This window comes from Gorilla gorilla, chromosome 20 (genome assembly GCF_029281585.2).
Source record: "Gorilla gorilla gorilla isolate KB3781 chromosome 20, NHGRI_mGorGor1-v2.1_pri, whole genome shotgun sequence".
Lineage (NCBI taxonomy): Eukaryota > Metazoa > Chordata > Mammalia > Primates > Hominidae > Gorilla > Gorilla gorilla.
The window spans coordinates 62,488,349-62,509,677 of record NC_073244.2 but is presented as its reverse complement, the minus strand read 5'-3'; the positions used below and the strand labels follow the sequence as shown (position 1 = coordinate 62,509,677).

Genomic DNA, 21,329 nt, shown 5'->3' with positions numbered 1-21,329 from the left:
TTGATTCCAAGGCCCGCCTTGAGCTACACCCCTATACAGAGCTCCGGAGAGGAGAGGAGGGGGCTTCATTCTTCATCCCGAAATGGAATATAGGAGTGAGATGGGCACTTAGAGACCCTTCAACCCCTTGCTGTGAGACCTGCATCCCCTGGGAAACAGAATGACAGCCTCACCCTAGATATGGCGATGCAGAATCTGCAGTTTTTTGTTATTGTTATTGTTATTTTGAGACAGAATCTCACTCTGTCACCGAGGCTGGAGTACAGTGGTGAGATCTTGGCTCACTGCAACCTCCGCCTCCCGGGTTCAAGCGATTCTCCTGCCTCAGCCTCCCGAGTAGCTGGAACTACAGGCAGGTGCCTCCATGCCCACCTAATTTTTGTATTTTTATTAGAGACAGGGTTTCACCATGTTGGTCAGGCTGGTGTCAAAACTCCTGACCTCAAGTGATCTGCCCGCCTCAGCCTCCCAGAGTGCTGGGATTACAGGCGTGAGCCACTGCGCCTGGCCAGAATCTGCCTCTTAACAAGATTCCCAGACAGCTGGACACACATTCATGTCTGAGAAGCATTGCTCCAGTTCACATAGTTTTCAGCTTTTTATGACTTTTAGCAGCACCCTTTTGTTGTAAACAAAATAACTATGCACAACCCTGTGAGAGAAAACAGATCGGATCAGCGTCCTTCCTAGGCAGGACCCCTATGACTGGAGCTGGCGGGGGCCACGCCCCTCCCAACCTGCAAACTCGCTCTCACGCCCCACTGCCCGAGCCTTGGCAACAAATACTGTTGTAAAAACCACCAATGCCAGGCCAGGGCCCAGTTCTCTTCTGGGGTGAATTCAGTTCAGGGGTGTTAAGCCGCCCCATCCCAGCACAGAATCACAGTCCAGGGACCTGGAAGTTCAGTTTTTTTCTTTCCTTTTTTTCAGACAGAGTCTCGCTCTGTTGCCCAGGTTGGAGTGCAGTGGCGCCATCTCAGCTCACTGCAACCTCTGCCTCCTCGGTTCAAGTAATTCCCCTTTCTCAGCCTCCCCAGTAGGTGGGATTACGGGCGCCCGCCACCAGGCACGACTAATTTTGTATTTTTAGTAGAGGTGGAATTTCAGCATGTTGGTCAGGCTGGTCTCAAACTCCTGACCTCAGGTAATCCGCCCACCTTGGCCTCCCAAAGTGCTGGGATTACAGGCGTGAGCCACCACGCCCGGCCCTCTTTTCTTTTGCTTTTTTTTTTTGGAAGTTCAGTTTTTATCTCAAAGCCTACCCAAATCTGGCTATCCATGGGTATGGCAGTGCCTCAGTGTGCCCTTCTGTAAAATGGGCAGCAGCAGCTCTCGCCATGGGCCCCTTGCGGGGACCGAATGAGCTCTTGCAGGCGGCTCCCACAGCGCAGGCCTGGCACAGGCAACCAAGGCAGCGCTGGTCAGGTGCTCGGGCCTCGCACTCTCCATAACATTCCGTTTCTCCGGCTGTGATCTCCCTGGCTTCTCCATGAGTCCCATAAGAGCCCTGTGAGGTAGCTGGGCAGGGCCAAGGAGCAGACGGAGCGGCACTTCAGGGACTCAGGCAGAAGCAGTTCCAAGCAGGATCAGTGGTTAGATCCATGCTGTCCAACACAGTAGCTGCCACAGCCACTGCCATGCATGAGCACCAACAGTCACATCAAGTCAAATGAAGAATTCAGTCCCTGCTCATTCTCGACATATGTCAGGTGCTCCGTAGCCTCGTGTGGCTGGTGGCCGCCAGTGCTGGACGGCACGGAGAGAACATGTGCATCATTGCAGAGAGTCTATTTGACGGTGATGCACTGATATATTGAAATACAGCCGGGTGCCGTGGCTCACACTTATAATCCAGCACTTTGGGAGGCTGAGGCAGGAGGATTGTTTGAGGCCGAGAGTTTGAGACCAGCCTGGGCAACATGGCAAAAGTCTATCTCTACAAAAATACAAAAAAATTAGCTGGGTGTAGTGGTCCACACCTGTAGTCAGCTACTTGGGAGGCTGAGGTGGGAGGATCACCTGGGCCTGGGAGGTGGAGGCTGCAGTGAGCTGAGATCATGCCACTGCACTCCAGCAGAAATTTGTGTGATGTGTGTGTGTGTATGTATGTATGTGTGTGTGTATATGTGTGTGTGTGTGTGTGTGTATGTATGTATACAGTTGACCTCTGACCAACTTGGGGGCTAGGGGTGCCAGCCCCCTGTGCAGTTGAAAATCTGCCTGTAACTTTTGACTCCCCTAAAACTTAACTCCTAATAGTGTTCTGTTGATTGGACACCCTACCAATAACATAAACAGTCAGTTAACACATTCATGTTAAATGTATTCTATCCTGAATTCTGACAATAAAGTAAGCTAGAGAAAAGAAAATGTTATTGAGAAAATGCTAAGGAAGAGAAAATACATTTACTAGCCACTGAGTGGAGTGTATCATCGTAACGGGCTCCCCTGATTGTCTTCACGTTGAGTAGGCTGTGAGCGGGAGGAGGGGGCGGTTGTCTTGCTGTCTCGGGAGTGGCAGAAGCAGGAGAAAGTCCACATATAAGTGGACCACACAATTCAAACCCCTGTCCTTCAAGGGTCAAGTGTAGTCCTCCGCTGGCTGGTAAATAGCTCACCTCAGCCCTTCCTGGGTCCCCACCGCCCCCGACCCAGCCCTCCCAGCCCTCTTCTGAAACCTGCTGTTAATTCCCATTTCTCTGATGAGGAAACTGAGTGGCCACAGGGTACTGTTCCTAGCGGAAAATTGGCAGCACCAGGGGGTCGGAGCCCAGGTTTCTCCTTTTCCTGGCTTCCAGCCAGGCTCCAAGTCCTATGTGTCACTTGCTGGTCACTTGCTGTGTGCCAGGCCCTACTTGGGCCCCCTTGCCACAGCCCCGTGCAGCATCATCAGAGAGGCTGCAGCTGGCCCAAAGTGGCACAGCCAGGGACTGGACGGGAGCCAGGTGGGCGGTGTGTCCCCAGCTCCCCTGCTGCCCTGTGGGTGTGACCAGAGCGAGGCACCGCCTGTGAGTGGAGACTGGGGCTGGGGGGCCTGTGGCAGGGATTTTTGCATTCTCTTCTCCCCGTAACTGCTTCCCGCCCCACATCCTCTTCTGGCTTTTGGAATTTGACCCCAGATCTATAAGAAGAGCCTGGCTCCTCCCTCTCCCTCACCTCCTACACCGCCTCCAGGTTCTGCCACTTTTACAAATTTGCTTTATCTGTTCACTCTTTCCCTTCTCTCCATCCCCCTGGCTCCAGCCGCGGCCTCATCCTCTACCCCCGGACCCCTGGCGCAGCTCCTCCCTGGCCTCCAGCCGCCCCGCTCCAGTCCACTCAGAGGGGTCCTTCACCCACCAGAGCTGAGCCTGCCCCTCTGTTGTCACAGCCCGATGTGAGAGGAAGGAGGGCCCCCCGCCCCCGGCCCATTGCCACGGCCTCTGTAACAGCTCGACATTCCCTCCTCCCGGCTTTCCTCCTGGACGTTCCGGGGCCCACCCTGTGCCCGCCCTCTCACTTAGCCCTCGGACGGCTCCCCCACCCCCACACTTGCCGCCCTAGAGACACAGGGCTCCTTGCCTCGGGTGCCAGCAGAGGAACTGCCGGTAGGGGGCGCTGGCTCGCTCGTTCCTGCAGCAAATACTGAGGCTCGGAGGGGCCAGCGCTGCTGGCAGGCCGTGAGGATGCAGCCGTGGACGCCCCGGCAAAGCCCTCAGGAGCTCTCCTCTTAGCAGGAAGGCAGGCAATGAACGCAGGAACAAATCACCGAGCATCAGGTGCTGGGTGGCCGTGACACGAGCTGTGAAGAAAAGGAAGTGCAAGGGATACGGACGGTAGGGGGAGCTCAAAGAAGACCTCCTGGAGGTGTCGTGGGAACGCAGAGCCCCCCTGACCCCAGGAAGAGCACCCCCGGCTGGCCGAGGGCACAGCAGGGGCAAAGTCCCCTCAGGGGAACGGGCCTGGTGTGGATGGGAAGAGCCTGGGTGGGAGGCGCCTGGTGGGTGGGAGGAGCCTGGGGGAGGCCGGCGTGGCTGCACGGGAAAGGACAGCCCCCCTCCAAGCAAGTCACCACCTCACCCCCACCCACTGCACCTCACCCCCACCCCGACTGCACCCCCACTGCACGGGCCGCCTGTTGGTCCTGCTGCCCAGTGGCCAGTGGCCCAGGAAATTCGTGAGCTGAGCCAAGCCCCTAGTCCTGCATCCTCATTAGCAGCTCCTAGGGGGCCTGGACTGCCCTTTCCCTGAGGTTCTTCTACCTCCAGACATAGAAGCCTGACAATTCTTGGGGCTGTGGGGCTGCTTTTATTTTGAAAGCATTCAGGACATGGATTGGCTCAGAACGCCAGCGCTGCCTGTCCCCTCCCCCTGAACCCAGGTCTCTCCCATAGGACCGGCTTCCAGGGACAGAAGGGCTCATCCCTCCCCGGCTTCAATCCCTCTCCACCCTCTGGGCTCCAGGCTCCACTTCTGCCCCAGTCCCTCGCAGTGGGGAAGTTCTTCTCTAGCTCTAACCTCCAGGCCTCTTGCTGCAATGGTAGTCAATTTCCTATCTTCCCTCTGACCGTCTGAATTTACCCCCCCACCCCCACCCCAAAAAATGAGTGCGCCTGACAGGAACGTTCCCTGCCTCCCATTTCTCCTCACCCCGCCTCTCCTGGGTCCCCGAGTTTCCGATCTGCCATCTGCCTGAATCCTCCCAGGCACAGTGCCTGAGCTCTCTCAGAGCTGGGGCTGGGGAGGATGGCGAAGCCGGTGAGGACTCAGCTTCACGCCTCGAGTGCCCGGGCCCTCCCAGCCTCTGCCTTCCCCTGGATCTCAGCTCCATCTCGGGGCCTCCTGTCCTCCTGCCCCTTTCATGCCCCTTTGTATGCCTGTGTCTGTCTCCCTGTGACTCTGCCACTCTCTGCCCCTCGTACTTCTCCTCTTTGGGGTCCTTCTGTGTCTGCACCTCTGGCTTGTTCCTTGCACCAGGTGAGGGAGAACAGGTGTACCCTTGTGATGGGTCCTCTCCCGGGGCAGCTGCGGTGGGAGAGGCAACCGTGGTGACCTGGCTAAGTTCTGGGACTGGGGTTCCAATGCCGGCTGTGCTGCTGGAGGGCTGTGTAACCTTTGGCAAGTGCCTCTCACCTCTGAATCTGTAAAATGGGCACAAGAACCATCCCTTCCTCCCAGGGCCGTGGGGAGAAGCCAGCAGCTTGAGGAGTGGATAGCATGGCACCCACATGTAATCAGTATTTCCCATCACTACTAGGGGTGCGTGGGGGCAGAGGGCAGTCCATGGAGCCTCTGCCAGCCGGGCGTGAAGCTGTGGTGGGGTGTCAGGCATGTGATATCCTGTGCAGTGCGGGTGACTGCAGGGGCTGAGGAAGGGTGGCTGTTCAGCATGCCTGTGGCCTTGCCTGCACCCTGCCCCCCACACACAGGCAACCTCCATGGGAATTGTTGCTGCTGTCAGGCCAAACTTGGGGGTCTTTGGGGCCCCTGGACTCTGGCGAGGCTGACCTAGGAGGGGCCACTTCCTAGCCGTGTTTTTCCCATTAGGCAACTAACAGTACCTCTGTGTGTCTCAGCTTTGCTAGCTGGGAACTGGGTGTAATAGCAGTCTTCTCTCAGAGGGTTGATGCAAACTGCGGTGGCTAATGCAAGTAAAGCTCCCAGAATGGTGCCCAGTCAGTGCCAGATGTGTGTTGGACGTTACCACCTTTGGTGGTGTCATTATTCAGTGAGTTCACGCAAGTCAGATGTGTGTGCGGAAGAGATGAGGTTAGCCAGCATTCCTGTTATCCAGGTCAGAGGGCTCTATCTGGGGACAACTGGGGCCAGGTGCCCTCTCAGTATGCAGCTGTATCCAGGAGTGTAGCTCACGCAGGTGGTGTCTGAGGTTTGGGCAGAGTGGTAGCTTTCCTCTGGGTGCACGGAGCTGCGCTGGGGACCTCCCGTTTGGAACCTGAGGTGTAGTATCTGGGACTTAGCCATCCGGGTGGTGCTGGGGCATGGAGGGTGACTCAGGTAATGGAGGGTGACCCGGGACATTGGTGTCCAGCTGACATGAGATGTGCTTCCTCGGCCAGGTACGGTGGCCTACACCTGTCATCCCAGCACTTTGGGAGGCCAAGGCAGGTGGATCACTGGAGGTCAGGAGTTCAAGACCAGCCTGGCCCACATGGTGAAACCCCCGATTCTAACTTAAAATTCAAAAATTAGCCGGGGTGGTGGTGAGCGCCTGTAGTCTCAGCTACTCAGGAGGCTGGGGCAGGAGAATTGCTTGAACCCAGGAGGTAGAGGTTGCAGTGAGCTGAGATCGTGCCACTGCACTCCAGCCTGGGCAACAGAGTGAGACTCTGTCTCAAAAAAAAAAAAAAAAAAAAAAAGGTGCTGCCTCTGCCAGCAGGCCTCCTGGGATGGAAGGGGACCTGGGGACCGAGGGTGTCCAGGGCTGGGAGCCTGCATTGTGCAGCTATTGCAGTGCGGCCTGGCTCGGTGTGCAGAACGGAGAGTGGGGGTATCTGTGTGTGAGCGTGGGGGGAAATAGACTCACAGTGATGATAACGTACCCATCCGTCCCTGCACCCAGTGTTTGGTGAGCAACTGCCATGTGCCCAGCACTGTTGTGGGTCCTGGGAACCAAATAGTCACAAACTGACTGCCCTCGGGAAACTTGCGTTCAAGCGCACGGACCCATATAAAAGCTCAGATGCTGATAAATGTCATGGAGAAAAACGAAACAGAGAAGGTTCCGGAGAGGGATAGGGGTGCTGTTCGATGCGGGGCGGTCAGGACGGCCTCACTGAGAAGGTAGCATTGGAGCACGGACCTGATAGAGAGCAGGGCAAGAGCCCTGTGGACAACCGGCGAAGAGCATTCCAGGAAAAGGGAAGAGCAGGTGCAAAGGCCCTGGGGCCGGGGTGTGCACGGCCTGTTCTGGAAACAGCGAGTGAGCAGGGGGAGGAGGGAAGCGATGAGGTCAGTGGAGGAGCTGGGGTGGAGAGTGGGGGCCTGAAAACCGCGGTGAAGTCCTCACCTCTGCTCTGAGTGGGACGGGAGCTGTGGAAGGCTGTGGAGCAGAGGCGGGGCAGGGTCCATGGGGTGTTGACAGGATACCCCTCGCTGCCCGTGGGGAACGCACAGGGAGTGGGGGTGAAGGCAGAAATGGGGAGGCTGGAGGGGAGGACACTGTAATCGTTCAAGAGGGAGATGGGAGCCAGGTCAGGGAAGTAGCCTGGGCGTGGGGAGAAAGATCCTCTGATTCTGGGGTCTGATTCCGCATATGTTGTGAAGACAGAACTCTTTACCAAGGATTTAGCGATTTAATCCCCACAGTGGCCCTAGGAGGCAGATACTCTCATTATCCCTGTTTCACAGTGGAGGGAACTGCAGCTTGGGAGAATAAGCCACCGGCCCGAGGTTACACGGGAAGTGGCAGCAGAGTCAGGACTCAAACCCAGGCCTCTCGGCACTCACCAATGTGCCCCACTCTCGAGAGGTGCCTTTTGTGGCCCATGGGTGTCCTGGGCTAGTGTCTAGCACATAGCAGGGACTGGGTAGACATTTGCTGGACAGACGGATGGAAGGATGGATGGGTGGACGGATGGATGGATGGATGGATGGATGGATGGATGGATGGGTGGGTGGGTGGGTGGGTGGATGAATGGGAGGACGGATGGAAGGACGGATGGATAGACGGATGGATGGACGGATGAGCGGATGGATGGACGGATGGGCGGATGGATGGATGGATGGATGGATGGATGGACGGATGGACAGATGGATGGACGGATGGGTGGATGGATGGATGGACGGATGGATGGGCAGATAAGTTGAATGAATGAACGTGGCTGCCCTGCAGATTTTGCAGAAGTGTGTCAGGAGGTGGATGTCAGGATCTGGCTAAGGTCCAAGGGAGAGGGGTTCCTCTAGGGGTGGGGGCCTTTGTGGCATGGAGAGGGGCTGGCCCTCAGCCACGGGACGGGGTGACGGTGCAGGGCACAGGTTCCAGTGCCGGTATATCAGGTGTGGTATATCAGGGTTGGAGTAAAGGCTGTGTGGCATGGTGGGGGTTCAAAGGAGTTCCTGGGGTACAGGGGCATCTGCAGGAAAACGCTGGGCAAGATTGTGTGCCTAGACCCGGTGGGGGGTGTGATGCTGGGGGGTTTTGGCTGGAAGTGGGGGCGAGGGGGTCAGCGGTGGCCCAGCCCGGTCATGCAGCCAACGAGGCTGTCTGTGTGCCACGAGGCTCCGGCTTGGCACGGCCCAACCACCCCCCTTTCTTGGGCAGCCTAGCCGGCAACCTTCCTCCCCCGCTTCCCCCGACCTTCCTCGGCTGCCTCCTCGGCTGCCCAGAACCAATGGGTTAATTAGATAACGGAGCCTTTGATTAGCGGGGGAGGGGGAGGCCTCCCCCAGGCGGCGCAGGGAAGGGAGGCTGAGGAGGAGGGAGGAGAGGCGCCCTCCCCGTCCAGAAGGAGAGAAAGAAGGAGGGAGGGGTGGGGAGGGAGGGAGCTGAGGCACAGCTTGGCTCTGCACTGCCGTGTGACTAGAAATTGTAATCGCGGAGAAAGAGAGAGACGGACAGAGCCGGGGAGAAAGGGACCAAGACAGATGGACAGACAGACAACCTGACTGAGACGGGCTCAGGGCCGATGAGAGGGTGACAGGGATAGAGCAAGAGGGAGGAATAGATGGAGGAGAAGGAGAGAAGGGGCCTGGGGGTCCCGAAGGAGGCAAGATTGTGAGGGGGGAGACTCAGGAGGGGGTTGAGGCCAGAGGAGGTGGACGGGGACCAGAGGCGGAGGGGGAGGACCGAGAGGGGCAGAGAGAGAGGAGAAGGGGTCTGGGGTCGGTGGGTGGAGAGAAAGGAGGCTGCGGTGGGGGGAGAGTCGAGGTAGAGGTGGGAGAGGGGGTGGAAGGAGACCGGAGGAGGCGAGCAGGGAGGGGAGCAGAGAACTGCTGCAGTGGCCAAAGGACAGCCCCCCCCAGGGGTGGGAAGGGCGACAGGCCAGTGGGGGGGGCGCGGGGAGACCCAAGAAGCCCCTGCGCCCCCCCCAGCACGATCTCGACGGGAAGCCCTGGAGAACTGGGGAGGCAGAGACCCCGGCTGGCCGGAGGCATGTGGAGGGGGGGGCCTGGGCGCAGGGAGAGGCCCAGCGGAAGCCAAGCCACCAGGGTGAGTGTCCCCCACCGTGGGGTTGTGGGGAGAAAAGGATGGGAGATGGCGGAGGGTGGGGGGGGAAGGGGAGGGAGGCCGAGTCGCTGCAGAAGCCGTGATGGGGGTGGGGGGATGCGGGCTGGCAGCGGGAGAGCTGGGGACAGATGCGGAGGTAGACATGGCAGCCGCAGGCCTGGAGGCCGGGGTGGGTGCCGTGGGTTCCCACAGGCCCTGCGGGGTCCCCCGGCCTCAAATCCAGGCCCTGCGCTTTGGGCCAGCCCTTTGGCTAAGAGGGTGTGGGCTGGATCATTGCCAGGGTCTTAAGAGGTGGGAGCCCAGACCCAGGATAAGGACTGGGCATCGACCTCCCTGTTCACATTCAGGAAAATGAAGACCCTCACCGCACTCACACAGTCAGACACAGACACACGGCCCCAGCCCTGCAGGAGAAAAATGAGCCCGGGTGGACACAGAATCAACCTCTCTCTCTTTCTCTCCCCAGCTCCCTCTTTCCCCTGCCCTCTGTCTCTCTGCCTCTGCTTCTGTCTCTGTCTCTCTCTGTCTCTCTGTGTCTCTGTCTAGCCCTCGCTCTCACACATGCACTCAGATACACAGACGTATGCACACACATTTTTATCTGGGTTAAAATGGTCTTGGAAACTGCAGGAGGAGGGAGTGACTGTGTGTGTGCATAGCCGTGTGCCTGGGGGTGAGCCTGTGTCGGGGGTCCTGAGAGTCCACCGTGAGAGGGGGGTCCTGAGAGTCCACCGTGAGAGGGTGTGCCCCATCACTGCTGAGTGTGTGAGTGGGTCGGTGTGCGTGTTTGTGTGACCTGCTCTCCTCCTGGTCTCTTGGGAATGGTTTGGGGTTGGCCTGTGTTGGGGCAGGGCCTGCTGGTGTGGGTGTATTTGTGTGTACTCAGAGATGCTGCCTGCAAAGGAGAGCTGGGAGCCAGAGGGTAGACCCAGGGCCGAAGTACCCCCTCTGCGCCCTCCCGGCCTGCTCTGTGCCCTTGGACAGGCCGTTTTCCCTCATAGTGCCTCAGTGTCCCCATCTGTAAATTGGGCATCCTAATAGCTTTCTCCTATGGTCATTATGAGGCTCACATGAGACGACCGGGATACAGTTTGCTGCATTGCAAGGGCTCACCCAGTGTTCCGGAGAGACTATTGTTACTGGTATCGTTGCTGTGACTCACCCATCCCCTTTCCCTCTCTGGTTCTATGGAAATGGCGGGGCAGGACAGATTGGGGAGGTACAGCGTGACTTCTTCTCAGAGGACCCGAGTCCCCACTGTCTGCTTTCCTCCCAGAACCCAGGCAGAGTCCCTGGACCCCCTTCCCTTCCCCATCCCCTCCCCGAGAACCAAGCTTGGTCCTGCGGCAGCAGCTGGCGTGAGTCCCATCGGGGCTGTCTCTGCCTGGAGCACCCACAGTCTCGGGGCAAAGGAGGGGGTGCAGCTGGTGGCCTCTCGGCCTGTGCCGCCCCCCGTCAGGTCCCCAGCCACCCTCACACACAAGCTCCAGTCTCCTCCCTCTTCAACCTGCTGCCTCCCAGCCCTCCCTTCACCTGCCCACACCTGTCACCTCCACGGTTGCCTTGTCTGCCACCTTACCTCTCTCTCCCTCAGATTCTCCCATGAGTCTGACTCAAGTCTCTGAAGCTGCTGTGAGGACCCCACAGGGCCTGGACAGGGTGGGCAGTGACAGGAGGGTGTGCAGCGGAGGGTCTTTCGGTTTAGCTGAGGGCACAGGGGGTGGGGGAAATGCATCTCTTCGCTAACATCCCTGGGAGGGGGAGAGGGGGAGGGAGTGGAGGGGAGAGGAGGCTGGGACCCACCTCTCAGGTGATCACGCAGGTGGCAAGGGGACCGGGCGGGTGTTGGGATGGGAGCGAGGTCCTCGCCACCTCGCTTGCTCTTCCCCCTTTCTGCCCCTTCGCCTTGTCTGTCTGTCTGTCTGTCTCACTCCTCTGATGTATCTACCTTTTTGAAGTCATGCAAAGAACTGGGTTTTGAATCTGGACAACTTCTGCACTTACTGGCTGAGTGACCTTAGGCAGGCACTTCCTCTCTCCCAGCCTCAGTTTTCCCTGCTGCAGAATGGGTGTAGAATCTTGCCAGCACGGAGAGGATGAGCTAGTGCAGGGCCAGGCGGGCCAAGCTTCCTTCTGCCTGCCCCAGCCTGCTGGGTGGGTCCATCGGCAGCTGTCTCCCTCCCTGTCCCTTTGTTCTGGGCATGGGGCAGGGAGGCAGCGATGGGGCTGCCTGGGTGTTGGCGAGCACCTGGGCCACATGGGCTCCTGTCCCTCACCGAGCCTCTCCCCCATCTCTCCCCCACCCACAGCCCCCCAGCGTCCACGCGGAGCATGAACATTGAGGATGGCGCGTGCCCGCGGCTCCCCGTGCCCCCCGCTGCCGCCCGGTAGGATGTCCTGGCCCCACGGGGCATTGCTCTTCCTCTGGCTCTTCTCCCCACCCCTGGGGGCCGGTGGAGGTGGAGTGGCCGTGACGTCTGCCGCCGGAGGGGGCTCCCCGCCGGCCACCTCCTGCCCCGTGGCCTGCTCCTGCAGCAACCAGGCCAGCCGGGTGATCTGCACACGGAGAGACCTGGCCGAGGTCCCAGCCAGCATCCCGGTCAACACGCGGTACCTGAACCTGCAAGAGAACGGCATCCAGGTATGCGGGGCCAGTGGGCAGAGGGGGACCTTGGAGGAGGACACTGGGGAGGCATGCAGATGTAGCCCATCCCTTCTGGGCCTCCCCACACCGGGGCTTCCCCGTCTCCGGCACCTGTGGATGTGGCCTGCGGGTCTGCATCCTATCAGCTGGAGCCGGGCTCCCGAGGTGGAGTGGAGGCCCTCCGGGCTTTGAGAGCACAGTGCTCCCTGTCTCTGAGCCACCGTGTCGGGGCCCAAGTGCAGGCCACCTGCCCAGCCCCCCCGGCACAGGACAGGCGGGTTGGCCTAGGCCGAGCCCTGGAGTCCTTGGGGTGTGGAGAGCAACCCTTTCACAGGGACCTCTGTGGCATCTGCACCACCACACCCTCTCGTGGCCTTGGGAAGGTGACGGCATGATTCTGAGCCTCAGTTTCTTCATCTGAAAAGCGGGGACAATGCAAGCCCCTGCGTTGAGGTGTTGCTGTGAGGGCTGATGGGTCTGGTACTTATTGGGGCGTTAGCTTGTGTGCTGGCACCTGGCGAGTGGTCAGAGGACAGGAGGCATTTCCATGGTCATTTGCCAGGCAGTGCAGGGTTTGCGTCCCCATTTCCTGGAGCTGGTGTGAGAATTGGAGAGCAGAGAGGCTGAGAACGCTGTGGTGCTTGGCGCCATGGTGGCCTGTGGCTGGTGCTCAGGATGGGGCAGCTGCCACTCAATTAATGATGACTCTGATTAGGATAGGCCGTAAGCGAGGGCTTGGGGGGACAGAGCTGTGCTATTAGAAAGCAGGGCTTCTCAACCTCTGCCCTATTGACATTTGGGGCCTGCCCTATCATCCTTTGGCGGGCAGGGTGGGGGGCTCTGTCCTGTGTGCTGTAGGATGTTTACCAGCATTTCCGGCCACTAGATGCCAGTAGCACCCCACCCCCAGTTCCAAAAATATCTCCAGGCATTGCCAGTGATTCCCAGGGGATCATTACCCCAGGCTGATTTGGTCCAACTCCTGCCTCCAAGCAAGCCTCCTCCTGTTCCAGCCTGTAAAGCTGGGAGAGAAGAGGGTGCCGATGCCAGAGGTCCCAGCCCCTCCAGATCTAGTCTTCCAGATGTAACAGCTCCCCTAAGAAATGTGGCTGCTTTTCTGCCTGGTCTGTCCCTGGGAAGGGGTGGGAGGACTTGGCTGCTCCCATCTGACCATCCTGAGAGCCAGATTCAGGGAAGAAAGGGGACCTCTCAGGGGAGCAGTCCCTTCCTGGTGGCTGTGGGGCAAGGGCCAGCGAAGGGGTCCAGAAACGTCAGGGGCGTCGTCACATCACCACCCCCTGCTCCCGCAGGGCCTTGTCCCTCTGTCCACACCCACCTCCCACAGGCTCCCGTGTCTGCCAGTTTGCTTTGAGTCTGCCCTGCATCTCCCTAGTTGCAGTCTCCACCCATCCATCCACGTCTCCCTTGAGCAGGTGACATTCCGCACTGTGCGGTCCCCATGCACCTGCCCCCGGCTTCCCTGCACTCCATCCTTCCCCCACTTATACACATGACGTTCAACAGACACCGGCAGCACCGGCTCTGCACCAAGCCCTGTCCTGGGTGGTGACCGAGCCAGGCAAAGCCCAGCCCTAGCCCCGGCAGCTCACATTCTAGTGGGGAAGAAATGATGAGAAAAAGGAGCCAGTGGCTGGGACGGCACGCCAGGGAAACGTGCTTTGCAGAAATGGCCAGGGAGAGCGTGGGACAGGGAGGCACCCACGCCACTCACCAGCAGCCCCAGGCCGTGGCAACATCCCCGTCGTAGAACCTGGACCCGTTTCTCTTTGTGGGGGCGCGAGGGGGCTCAGTGAACAATTCAGTCCCACAAACGTGCTGAGCACCACCAGCTGACGTACGTTCATTTATGATAAGTCATGCACAGGCCCGCTGCCTCCATATATCATGCACCTGGTAAAGCACACACCAAGGTGGACATTGTCAAAGGGTGAAAAGCATCAATAGGGATCCAGACGCCTCTATTTCTCATCCTCCCCACCCAGGGGTTCTTGCACCGCCCCCACCCCCACCCACCCCTGCCCAGAGACATGGATGGAGGGTGTGTTCGTCCAGTCCACGAGAGTGGATGGTTGTGAGTGTTGGTCAGTGGGCTTGACCTCCCTCAGTGGACACATCCCAGACAGCAAGAGGCATGGACCACGTCGAGGGTAATCAGAGGCTCTTTATTTTTGTATTTATTTATTTATTTATTTTGAGACAGAGTCTCGCTCTGTCTCCCAGGCTGGAGTGCAGTGGCGCAATGTTGGCTCATTGTAACCTCCACCTCCCGGGTTCAAGCGAGTCTCCCGCCTCAGTCTCTTGAGGAGCTGGGATTACAGGCGCCTGCTGCCACGCTCAGCAAATTTTTATATTTTTAGTAGAGACGAGGTTTCACCAGGTTGGCCAGGCTGGTCTCGAACTCCTGACCTCAGGTGATCCACCCGCCTCGGCCTCCCAAAGTGCTGGGATTACAGGCGTGAGCCACCACGCCTGGCCCAGAGGCTCTTTAAAAAGTAATAACTTTAGCCTGGCGCGGTGACTCATGCCTGTAATCCCAGCACTTTGGGAGACTGAGGCAGGTGGATTGCTTGAGCCCAGGAGTTCAAGACCAGCCTGAGCCACATGGCAAATCCCCATCTCCACTAAAAAACCAAAAATTAGCCAGGTATGGTGGCATGAGCCTGTGGTCCCAGCTACTCAAGAGGCTGAGGTGGGAGGCTTGCTTGAGACCAGGAGGCAGAGGTTGCAGTGAGCTGAGATTTCACCACTGCACTCCATCCCAGGCAACAGAGAGACCCTGTCTTAAAATAATAATAATAATAATAATAATAACTTTTTAGTTATCCAAATAAAAAATTGAAAAAATCACCCTAGTTCCATCACCAGATATAAATAACTACTGTTTACATTTTGTTCTAATGCCTTCCTGGCTCTTTCCTGTGTCTATGTAAATGGTTTCATTTTTAGAGACAGGGTCTCACTCTGTCACTCAGGCTGGAGTGCAGTGGGACTATCACGGCTCCCTGCAGCCTTAACTTCCCTGGCTCAAGTGATCCTCCTGCCTCAGCCTCCAGAGTAGCTGGGACTACTGGGAGACACCATCACACACAGCTAATTCTTTTTTTTTTTTTTGAGATGGAGTTTCACTCTTGTTACCCAGGCTGGAGTGCAATGGCGTGATCTCGGCTCACTGCAACCTCCACCTCCTGGGTTCAAGTGATTCTCCTGCCTCAGCCTTCTTGAGTAGCTGGGATTACAGGCATGTGCCACCACGCCTGGCTAATTTTGTATTTTTAGTAGAGACAGGGTTTCTCCATGTTGGTCAGGCTAGACTCGAACTCCCGACCTCAGATGATCTGCCCGCCTCAGACTCCCAAAGTGCCGGGATTACAGGCGTGAGCCACCAAGCCTGACCTTTTTTTTTTTTTTGAGACGGAGTCTTCGCTCTGTCGCCCAGGCTGGAGCGCAGTGGTACGATCTTGGCTCACTGCAAGCTCCGCCTCCTGGGTTCACGCCATTCTCCTGCCTCAGCCTCCTGAGTAGCTGGGATTACAGGCGCCACCCACCACGCCCGGCTAATTTTTTGTATTTTTAGTAGAGACGGGGTTTCACCGTGTTAGCCAGGATGGTCTCGATTTTTTTTCTTTTTTATGAAGACAGGGTCTCACTATGTTTCCCAGGCTGGTCTTGAATTCCTGGACCCAAGCAATTCGCCCACCTTGGCCTCCCAAAGTGCTGGGATTACAGGTATAAACCACCTAACCCAGCCATAAGTGTATTTTTAATTACTTATTACAGAATGAATATAAATTAATTGAGAAAAACTAGAAAATATACCTAAGTAAAAACAGGAGGACAGAAGCCAACCATAATCCCACAGCCACGGGTAGCTCTCATTTGCTTCGGTGTCTTTGCATTCAGACACCCTCCCCACTCATGCACAGTGTGTTACACAATTGCTGCTGATTTGTAAGTGGAGTTTTAGCTTTTTTATTTTTTTATTTTTATTTATTTTTTTTTATTTATTTATTTTGAGACGGAGTCTCGCTCTGTTGCCCAGGCTGGAGTGCAGTGGCGTGATCTCGGCTCACTGCAAGCTCCGCCTCCCGGGTTCACGCCATTCTCCTGCCTCAGCCTCCCGAGTACCTGGGACTACAGGTGCCCGCCACCACACCCAGCTAATATTTTTGTATTTTTAGTAGAGATGGGGTTTCACCATGTTAGCCAGGATGGTCTTGATCTCCTGACCTCGTGATCTGCCCGCCTCGGCCTCCCAAAGTGCTGGGATTACAGGCATGAGCCACTGCGCCCGGCCTATTTTTTATTTTTTTTGAGATGGAGTTTTGCTTTTGTTGCCCAAGCTGGAGTGCAATGGCGCAATCTCAGCTCACTGCAACCTCTGCCTCCCGCGTTCAAGCGATTCTACCGCCTCAGCCTCCCAAGTAGCTGGGATTACAGGCGCGCACCACCACGCCCAGCTAATTTTTTGTATTTTTAGTAGAAATGGGGTTTCACCATGTTGGGCAGGCTGGTCTCGAACTCCTGACCTCAGATGATCTGCCCGCCTTGGCCTCCCAAAGTTCTGGGATTACAGGCACAAGCCACCACACCCAGCCAGCATCCTGTTATTTAACCAGGCTCTTCTTTTTCTTTTTTCTTTTCTTTTTTTTTTTTTTTTTTTTTTTTGAGATGGAGCCTCACTCTGTCACCCAGGCTGGAGTGCAGTGGTACAGTCTCGGCTCACTGCAACCTCTGCCTCCTGGGTTCAGGAGATTCTCCTGCCTTAGCCTCCCGAGTAGCCGAGACTACAGGTGCCCGCCACGACACTCAGCTAATTTTTTTACTTTCTAGTAGAGACGGGGTTTCACCATATTGACCCGGCTGGTCTTGAACTCCTGGCCTCAAGGGATCCGCCCACCTCGGCCTCCCAAAGTGCTGAGATTACAGGCGTGAGCCACCGCGCCCGGCCTCCTTATTTCCAATTTCTGAGTTGATATGAACAACACCGGGGGGATATCCGTTGGCTCATTCTTCCTAATGTTCTGGACTCTGCCCTTGGGATAAATTCCTAGAAGCGGAGTTTCTGGGTCTGAGGGATGATGAAAGAAGCACCGCCCTGTGAGTTCTATGTGGCTTCCTCATTTGAGTATACTTCTCCCTTACACACACACACATACAGAGACACACACACACAGACACACACACACACACACACCAGGGCCTGGCACTGAAGCATTGGTAGCGGCAGGCTGAATTCTGGGGATTCGAGAGCCTCCCGTGTGGCCTGCCGCCTTGGTTGTCATCTGTCCCCCGCCGTGCTGCCACCTGCATGAAGGCAGGGACTTTGCAATGTTCCCTGCCGGATCCCCAGCACCTAGGGCCGAGCCTGGCACGCAGGAGGTGCCCAGCAGCTGTTTGCCTCTGAATGGGAGGCCAGCTCCCGAGCTCCTGCCCGGATCCTTGGCAGAGGCCTGCAGCCATCTGTCGGTGGGAGCCGACGCGAATCCCTGCGACGCCCTCCCGTGAGCTCTGGGGGGTGGCTCGGAGACTCCTGTTCTCGCCTGCCCCTGGCCTGGGCGCAGTGTGGGCAGCAAGAACCTCGCGGGGACTTTGGGGGACTCTAAGTCCACGGGGTGACAGTGCTGGCCTCTCTCTGGGAAGCTAGAACGTTGCCATTCATCTTTGGTGAGAGAGTTAAAATGTTCTTCTGCCACATGACAGAGACAGTAGGTGGTCCCCATAGTAAGACAGAGGATGTGTTTTTTAAAATATCATGGCCAGGCGCGGTGGCTATGCCTGTAATCCCAGTACTTTGGAAGGCTGAGGCAGGCAGATCACCTGAGGTTAGGAGTTCGAGACCAGCCTGGCCAACATGGTGAAACCCCATCTCTACTAAAAATACCAAAATTAGCCAGGCATAGTGGCGCATGCCTGTAGTCCCAGCTACTTGGGAGGCTGAGGAAGGAGAATAGCTTGAACCCGGGAGGTGGAGTCTGCAGTGAGCTGAGATCGTACCAATGCACTCCCGCCTGAGTGACAGAGCGAGACTCCGTCTCAAAAAAAAAAAAAAAAAAAAATCAGCAATTCTGTGAGGCCCTCCCCCAGCCCCACCACTGTTTTTCAAGATTGGTGGGGCCTGCAAGCCTGGAGCCTCCGGAAATGCCTTTTAAGGCAGAGGCCTGGAGACTGCCTCCCCGCAGCTCACATGCCCTGGCCCCCTGGGGAAGACCGGGTGCAGATCTGCGCCTCCATCTCCTCGGGACCTGGGGGGAAGCTGCACCACCTCGGCTGGGCCCAGCCTGTCCACTCCTCGCTCCTCAGTCAGGTACCTGGTCCTCACCGGACTGGCTCCTTCTTCCTTCCCTCCCTTTTATCCTCATATCCCCGCCTTACCCTCTCCCCACAGAAAGTCCTCCTAATGTGTTTACTGTGGATTTTTTGCTTGTGTGTGTTCTTGCAAAATGGGTATTGTTGCTTTGTGTACACGTATTCTTAATTTATGCAGATGAAGCTGCATTAAGATCGCTGTCTTTGTCTCACTGTGTTCGCTCGGCCTGTGTTTCTGAGAGTGGTTCATATTGCTGTGTGTGTCCACTCTGCTGCTGTCGCTGCTACAGAATTGATGGGCACCCACCCCCGTCCATCTGCCAAGTCCCCCACTGCTTCCTGATGAGACTGGACGTCCTGGAGGCTTCTAGCTGCCCCACCGCAAATCCTCCCTCAGGATCCCTCTGGGAGCTGCATGATCATTTCTGTGGAATATATACCCAGAGGGAATTGCCGGGCCGTAGGATATTCATGTACTTAATTTAACAAAGTACCACTGAATCCACCCAAGGCTTTTAGCGGGCGGCCCTGGGTCCCCTCTGGGGCCGGCTGTGAGGTTGTATGGCAAGCAAGTGTGGTTCCAGCTTAAGGAACAAACCAATCCATCCTAAGGAAATTATTAGAGGGGCTTCAAAGAGTTGTGTTTAAGGATGGCCCAACTACCAACGTTTAAAAGTAGCCTCAACTCCTGCTGACAAGGGACCGGTTACATAAGCGGTCCCCAACCCTTTTGGCACCAGGGACTGGTTTCATGGAAGATAATTTTTCCATGGACTGGGGTGTCGAGGAGATGATTTTGGCATTACATTTATGGTGCATTTCTTTTTCTTTTTTTTTTTTTTTTTGAGATAGAGTCTTGCTTCACTCTGTCACCAGGCTGGAGTGCAGTGGTGCAATGTTGGCTCACTGCAACCTCCGCCTCCCGGGTTCAAGCGATTCTCCTGCCTCAGCCTTCCGAGTAGCTGGGATTACAGGCACACGCCACTGTGCGCGGCTGATTTTTCTTTTCTTTTCTTTTCTTTTTTTTTGAGACAGAGCCTCTCATTTTCGCCCAGGCTGGAGTGCAGTAGCGCCATCTCGGCTCACTGCAAGCTCCGCCTCCCGGGTTCACGCCATTCTCCTGCTTCAGCCTCCCGAGTAGCTGGGACTACAGGCGCCCACCAGCACGCCCGGCTAATTTTTTTGTATTTTTAGTAGAGATAGGGTTTCACCATGTTAGCCAGGATGGTCTTGATCTCCTGACCTTGTGATCTGCCCGCCTCGGCCTCCCAAAGTGCTGGGATTACAGGCGTGAGCCACCACGCCCGGCCGGTGCACTTTATTTCTATTATTATTATTACATCGTAATGTATAATAAAATAATTATACTACTCACTATAACGTAGAATCAGTGGGAGCCCTGAGCTTGTTTTCCTGCAACTAGATGGTCCCATCTGGGGGTGATGGGAGACAGTGATGGATCATCAAGCATTAGATTCTCATAAGGAGCAAGTAAACTAAATCCCTCGCCTGCACAGTTCACAATAGGGTTCACGTTCCTACGAGAATCTAATGCTGGCTGAGCGTGGTGCCTCATGCCTGTAACCCCAGTACTTTGGGAGGCTGAGGTGGGTGGATCACCTGAGGTCACGAGTTCGAGACCAGCCTGGCCAACATGGCAAAACCTGTCTCTGCTAAAAATACAAAAATTAGCCAGGCATGGTGGCAGGTGTCTGTAATCCCAGGTACTCAGGAGGCAGGAGAATCACTTGAACCTGAGAGGCGGAGGTTGTAGTGTGCTGAGATCGTGCCACTGCACTCCAGCCTAGGCAACAGAGCAAGACTCTGTCTCAAAAAAATTTTTTTTTGTAATTTAAATAAAAGAGAATGTAATGCCGCCAGTGATCTGATAGGAGGCAGAGCTCAGACAGTAATGCTCGCTCGCCTGCTGCTCACCTCCTTCTGTGCAGCCTGGTTCCTGACAGGCCACCCACCAGTACCGGTCTGTGGCCTAGGGGTTGCGGACCCCTGGGTTCAATGAATCACTGTGCCCATTACAATGGAATATTATGCAGCTATTTAAAACAGAGTTTCAAATAATAGTGGATGACATGGGGAAATGCTCAAAACGTAATACTGAGCTTTCAAAGAATGTGAATAGGATCTCCAATTCACTTTTAAAACTTAAGCATTATATTTTAAAAGACCGAGAAACACCCAGGAAGATCAACAGGGTCTTTTCTCTTTGCATTAGTATTACAGGGATATTTAATTTCTTCTTTATGTTTTCTTTATTCTCTAGATTTTCTTCAGTGAGAGCATTTAATAACTTTTTTTTTTTTTTTTTTTGAGATGGAGTCTCGCACTGTCCCCCAGGCTGGAGTGCAGTGGTGCGATCTCGGTTCACTGCAACTTCCACCTCTTGGGTTCAAGCGATTCTCCTGCCTCAGCCCCCCGAGTAGCTGGGACTACAGGCACCTGCCACCACGCCCTGCTGATTTTTGTATTTTTGGTACAGACGGGGTTTCACCATGCTGGCCAGGCTGGTCTCGAACTCCTGACCTTGTGATCCACCCGCCTTGGCCTCCCAAAGTACTGGGATTACACGTGTGAGCCACCACACCCAGCCGATAACTTTTATAATCAGAACAAATTAAGCTTTAAAAATATTAAGTATAAAATCCTATTCAAGCTGGAAAGAAAAAAAAGGCTATACTGGAATTTGCTCACCTTTTCCTAAATGAGGAAAAAGAAACAAAAATTTCAAAGCATTTACCTGGAGCAGGGGGTCAGGGAGCGCTCATCTAACCCCATTTATTCCTGTGAGGGCAGGATGACTTCTCCCATCTTATGGACGTGGAAATGGAGGCACAGGCTCTGAGTGACTTATCCAAGGTCGCCCAGCAAGCTGTAGCCCCCATGGGCTTGCCGTGTGCCTCAGAAGGTATATATGTCTGTCCCACCCTGAGAGTCAGTGTGGAGAAGCCAGGCCCAGACAGCCAAAGTGGGGCAGCTACAGGATGGTAATTCTGTTGCAAAAACAAAAAACAAAACCTGGCCGGGCACAGTGGCTCACGCCTGTAATGCCAGCACTTTGGGAGGCCAAGGCAGGTGGATCACAAGGTCAGGAGTTCGAGACCAGCCTGGCCAACATGGTGAAACCCTGTCTCTACTAAAAATACAAAAATTAGCCGGGTGTGATGGCGGGCACCT

At 56.0% G+C, this 21,329-nt stretch overlaps 1 protein-coding gene across 4 annotated transcripts in view; it reads left to right on the top strand.

Annotated features, from left to right (window-relative positions):
* LRRC4B (leucine rich repeat containing 4B) overlaps positions 1–21,329 on the top strand; it is a 51,382-nt gene that overhangs the window by 8,063 nt on the left and 21,990 nt on the right. The window contains exons 2-3 of one of the 4 annotated variants that reach the window (XM_055370188.2): positions 9,031–9,148; positions 11,476–11,807. In XM_055370188.2, coding sequence (XP_055226163.1) covers positions 11,511–11,807 — 297 coding nt within the window. In that variant the 5' untranslated portion in view covers positions 9,031–9,148; positions 11,476–11,510. Of the gene's footprint in view, positions 1–3,682; positions 3,816–8,469; positions 9,149–11,475; positions 11,808–21,329 lie in introns of those variants that run through there. The other 3 variants (XM_055370189.2, XM_055370186.2, XM_055370187.2) reach the window with 3 other exon arrangements.